Source organism: Bison bison, unplaced genomic scaffold, assembly GCF_000754665.1.
Source record: "Bison bison bison isolate TAMUID 2011002044 unplaced genomic scaffold, Bison_UMD1.0 scf7180017864144, whole genome shotgun sequence".
Taxonomy (NCBI): Eukaryota; Metazoa; Chordata; class Mammalia; order Artiodactyla; family Bovidae; genus Bison; species Bison bison.
In genome coordinates this window covers 96452-100175 of record NW_011494716.1, presented here as the reverse complement: position 1 = coordinate 100175, position 3724 = coordinate 96452, and the positions used below count along the sequence as shown (strand labels likewise).

Below are 3724 nucleotides of genomic sequence, written 5' to 3'. Positions count from 1 at the left end.
ATGCAAACTAGTACAGCCACTATGGAGAACAGTGTGGAGATTCCTTAAAAAACTGGAAATAGAACTGCCATATGACCCAGCAATCCCACTTCTGGGCATACACACTGAGGAAACCAGAATTGAAAGACACACGTGTACCCCACTGTTCATAGCAGCACTGTTTATAATAGCCAGGACATGGAAGCAACCTAGATGTCCATCAGCAGATGAATGGATAAGAAAGCTGTGGTACATATACACCATGGAGTATTACTCAGCCATTAAAAAGAATACATTTGAATCAGTTCTAATGAGGTGGATGAAACTGGAGCCGATTATACAGAGTGAAGTAAGCCAGAAAGAAAAACACCAATACAGAATGCTGCTGCTACTGCTAAGTCACCTCAGTCGTGTTCGACTCTGTGCGACTTCATAGACGGCAGCCCACCAGGCTCCCCCATCCCTGGGATTCTCCAGGCAAGAACACTGGAGTGGGTTGCCATTTCCTTCTCCAATGCATGAAAGTGAAAAGTGAAAGTGAAGTCGCTCAGTCGTGTCCGACTCTTAGCGACCCCATGGACTACAGCCTACCAGGCTCCTCCGTCCATGGATTTTCCAGGCAAGAGTACCGGAGTGGGGTGACATTGCCTTCTCTGCCAATACAGTATACTAACACACATATATGGAATTTAGAAAGATGGTAATGATAACCCTGTATACAAGACAGCAAAAGAGACACTGATGTATAGAACAGTCTTTTGGACTCTGTGGGACAGGGAGTGGGGGATGATTTGGGAGAATGGCACTGAAACATGTATAACATCATATGTGAAACGAGTTGCCAGTCCAGGTTCGATGCACAATACTGGATGCTTGGGGCTGGTGCACTGGGACAACCCAGAGGGATGGTACGGGGAGGGAGGAGGGTGGAGGGTTCAGGATGGGGAACACGTGTATACCTGTGGCGGATTCATGTTGATATATGGCAAAACCAATACAATATTGTAAAGTTAAAAAAAAAAAAACTAGACACTTAGGTGAAACTTAGGTGAGCTACCCTCTATACAGTGATGCGCCAAGAGGGTGACACATTCTTAAGACATGGAAGCTTTTCATTTGGGACCCTCCCAGACATCACCCTGCATGTCTCTTCTTTTACTGGTACTGATTTATGTATCCTTTATAATATATACATATAATATATACTATAATCCTGAGTTCTGTGAGTCCTTCTAGCGAATTAGTGAAGCTGAGGAGTCAGTGGGAACTCCTAACTTTGTAGGCGGGTTGTGGGCAGTGCTCTGTTGGGAGCCCAGGCTCGCGGCCGTTTTCTGACACGGCCGCAGTCTGTGGGGCACTGTGCCTGTAGCGTGTGAAGCGTGCACTGGCTCCATCCTTAGTGTCAAACTGCACTGCAGTGATGCAGCATATTAGAAGAATAAAGAGTCCAAGGGGCAAGCTGACCCTAGAGTTTACAGGGAAATGAAAGTGACCTGGAACAGGCAAAACAATCTTGAAAACAAACAAAAAAGAGTTGGAGGGCTCACATTCTTTGATTTCCAAACTTACTACAGGGACTTCCCTGGTGGTCTAGTGGCAGAAAGCCCCATGCTCCCAATGCAGGGGCCCAGGCTTGATCAGGGGACTAGATCCCAATGCCTCAACTAAGAACTGGCACAGCCAAATAAATAAATAAATATTCTTTTAAACTTCCTACAAAGCTATACTAACTAAGACATTGTGGTATTGGCATAAGGATAGATGCATAGACCAATGAAATAGAAGTGAGAGTCTAGGAATAATCCCATATATCTACGGTCAGTTGATTTCTGACAAAGGTGTCAAGACTATTCAATGGGGAAATAATGGTCATTTCAACAAATGGTGCTGGACAATTGAATATTCACATGCAAAAGAATGAATCTGACCTCTATCTCACACCATCTAAAAATTAGCTCAAAATGTATCAAAGACCTAATGTATAATTATGTAAGAACTAATGTACGAAACTCTCAGAAGGAAACAGGTGTAAATCCCAGGCAATGCTTTTTAAAATATGACATCAAGAACATAACAACTAAAGAAAATACAGAGACACTGAATTTCATCAGAATTCAAAACTTTTGTGCATCAAAGGACATTATCAACAAAGGGGAAAGAGAATGCACAGAACTGGGAGAAAGTTTTTTGCAAATCATATACTTGATAAGGATCTACCATCTAGAATACACAAAACTACAAAGAGATAAGCAACCCAACTGAAAAATGGGCAAAGGCTTTAGTAGACATTTCTCCAAATAAATAAATAAATGGCCAATAAGCAAATGAAAAGATGCTTAATATCATTACAGTCATTGGGGAAATGCAAATCAAACCCACCATGAGATACCAATTTATGGCACCTAGAATGGAAGTACCTCAGAAAGTTTTTTAAAAAGTTAAACACAGAGGTAGAGCTTATGACCCTTGAATTTCACTACTAGGTATATACTTCAAAGAACTGAAACTAGGTGAAACTGAAACTTCAAAGAACTAAAACTTAAACAAAAACTTGAACATTAGTATTCATGGTATTATTCACGTGGCCGAAAGGTACAACCCAGGAGTCCATCAACTGATGAATGGATAACCAAGATATGGCATACAATTCCAAACAAGGTAACATTATTCAGCCATTGAAAGGACTGAAGTATTGATACATGCTGAAATATGGATAATTCTTGAACACATTAAGTGAAAGAAACCAGACACAGACGGTCACATTTTGTGTGATTCCACTCATATGAACTACTCAGAATAGTCAAATCTACAGTGACAGACAGCAGATTAGTGATTTCCAGGGGCTGGGGGGAAGGAAGAATGGGGAGTGACCATTGATGGATCCAGGTTTGTTTTCAGGGAGATGAAAATGTTCTGTAGTTAGAGAGTGCTGTGAATGTAGTTTTTAAAACTACTGAATTTTATATTGCAAAATAAGCAAAATGGTGAATTTTATGATATGTGAATTTCATCAATAAAGTAAATAATTAGACTAAAACAATACTTTCTAGAAACTCTTTAATTCAAAGATCTTAAATGCCACACCCCTGCCTTTTCCTGAATGTTTAGGGAATAGTGTCCGTACAAGGTTTCAAGTTTCTCTGAGGTTGAGTCAGAAAGTTGCAAGTTATCTTACCATCCTTAAAAATGGATACAGAGGAAACCAAGTCTATCACCCACCGACTCACCTGAGCATAGAAATAAAGATGTTCCGCTACAGTCAAGTTATCATACAAGATATCATGCTGGGGGCACCAGCCCATGCTCTTCCGGATTTGAAGCATGTCTTTAGAAATTTCATATCCATTGATAAATACCTGTCCTCTTGAAGGTGTAATAAGTCCTAGAAGCAAGTGGAAGACATAATATCCTAAAGTCATTGTCATTCAGAGCCACAACAGTACAAAGGCTTACTGATGCCCTCTGCTTTGTCTGCTGCTCTTACACATACTATCCTGTTTCATGTCACAGTCAGCAGCAGCCAAGGAGTATATGTTCCATGACCGTGTACAAGGACATTTAGGGGTAGTAGAAACAGATGCAAAGAAATAGAGGAAAACAACAGAATGGGAAAGACTAGAGATCTCTTCAAGAAAATTAGAGATACCAAGGGAACAGTTCATGCAAAGATGGGCTCAATAAAGGACAGAAATGGTATGGACCTAACAGAAGCAGAAGATATTAAGAAGAGGTGGCAAGAATATAC

At 40.7% G+C, this 3724-nt stretch overlaps 1 protein-coding gene across 1 annotated transcript in view; it reads right to left on the bottom strand.

The window, feature by feature from the left end:
* The window catches only part of LOC104988957 (ATP-binding cassette sub-family A member 3-like), a 98246-nt gene that overhangs the window by 56927 nt on the left and 37595 nt on the right, over positions 1-3724 (bottom strand). The window contains exon 12 of the mRNA XM_010840463.1: positions 3207-3361. Within this exon, the coding sequence (XP_010838765.1) occupies positions 3207-3361 (155 nt within the window). The remainder of the gene's footprint in view (positions 1-3206; positions 3362-3724) is intronic.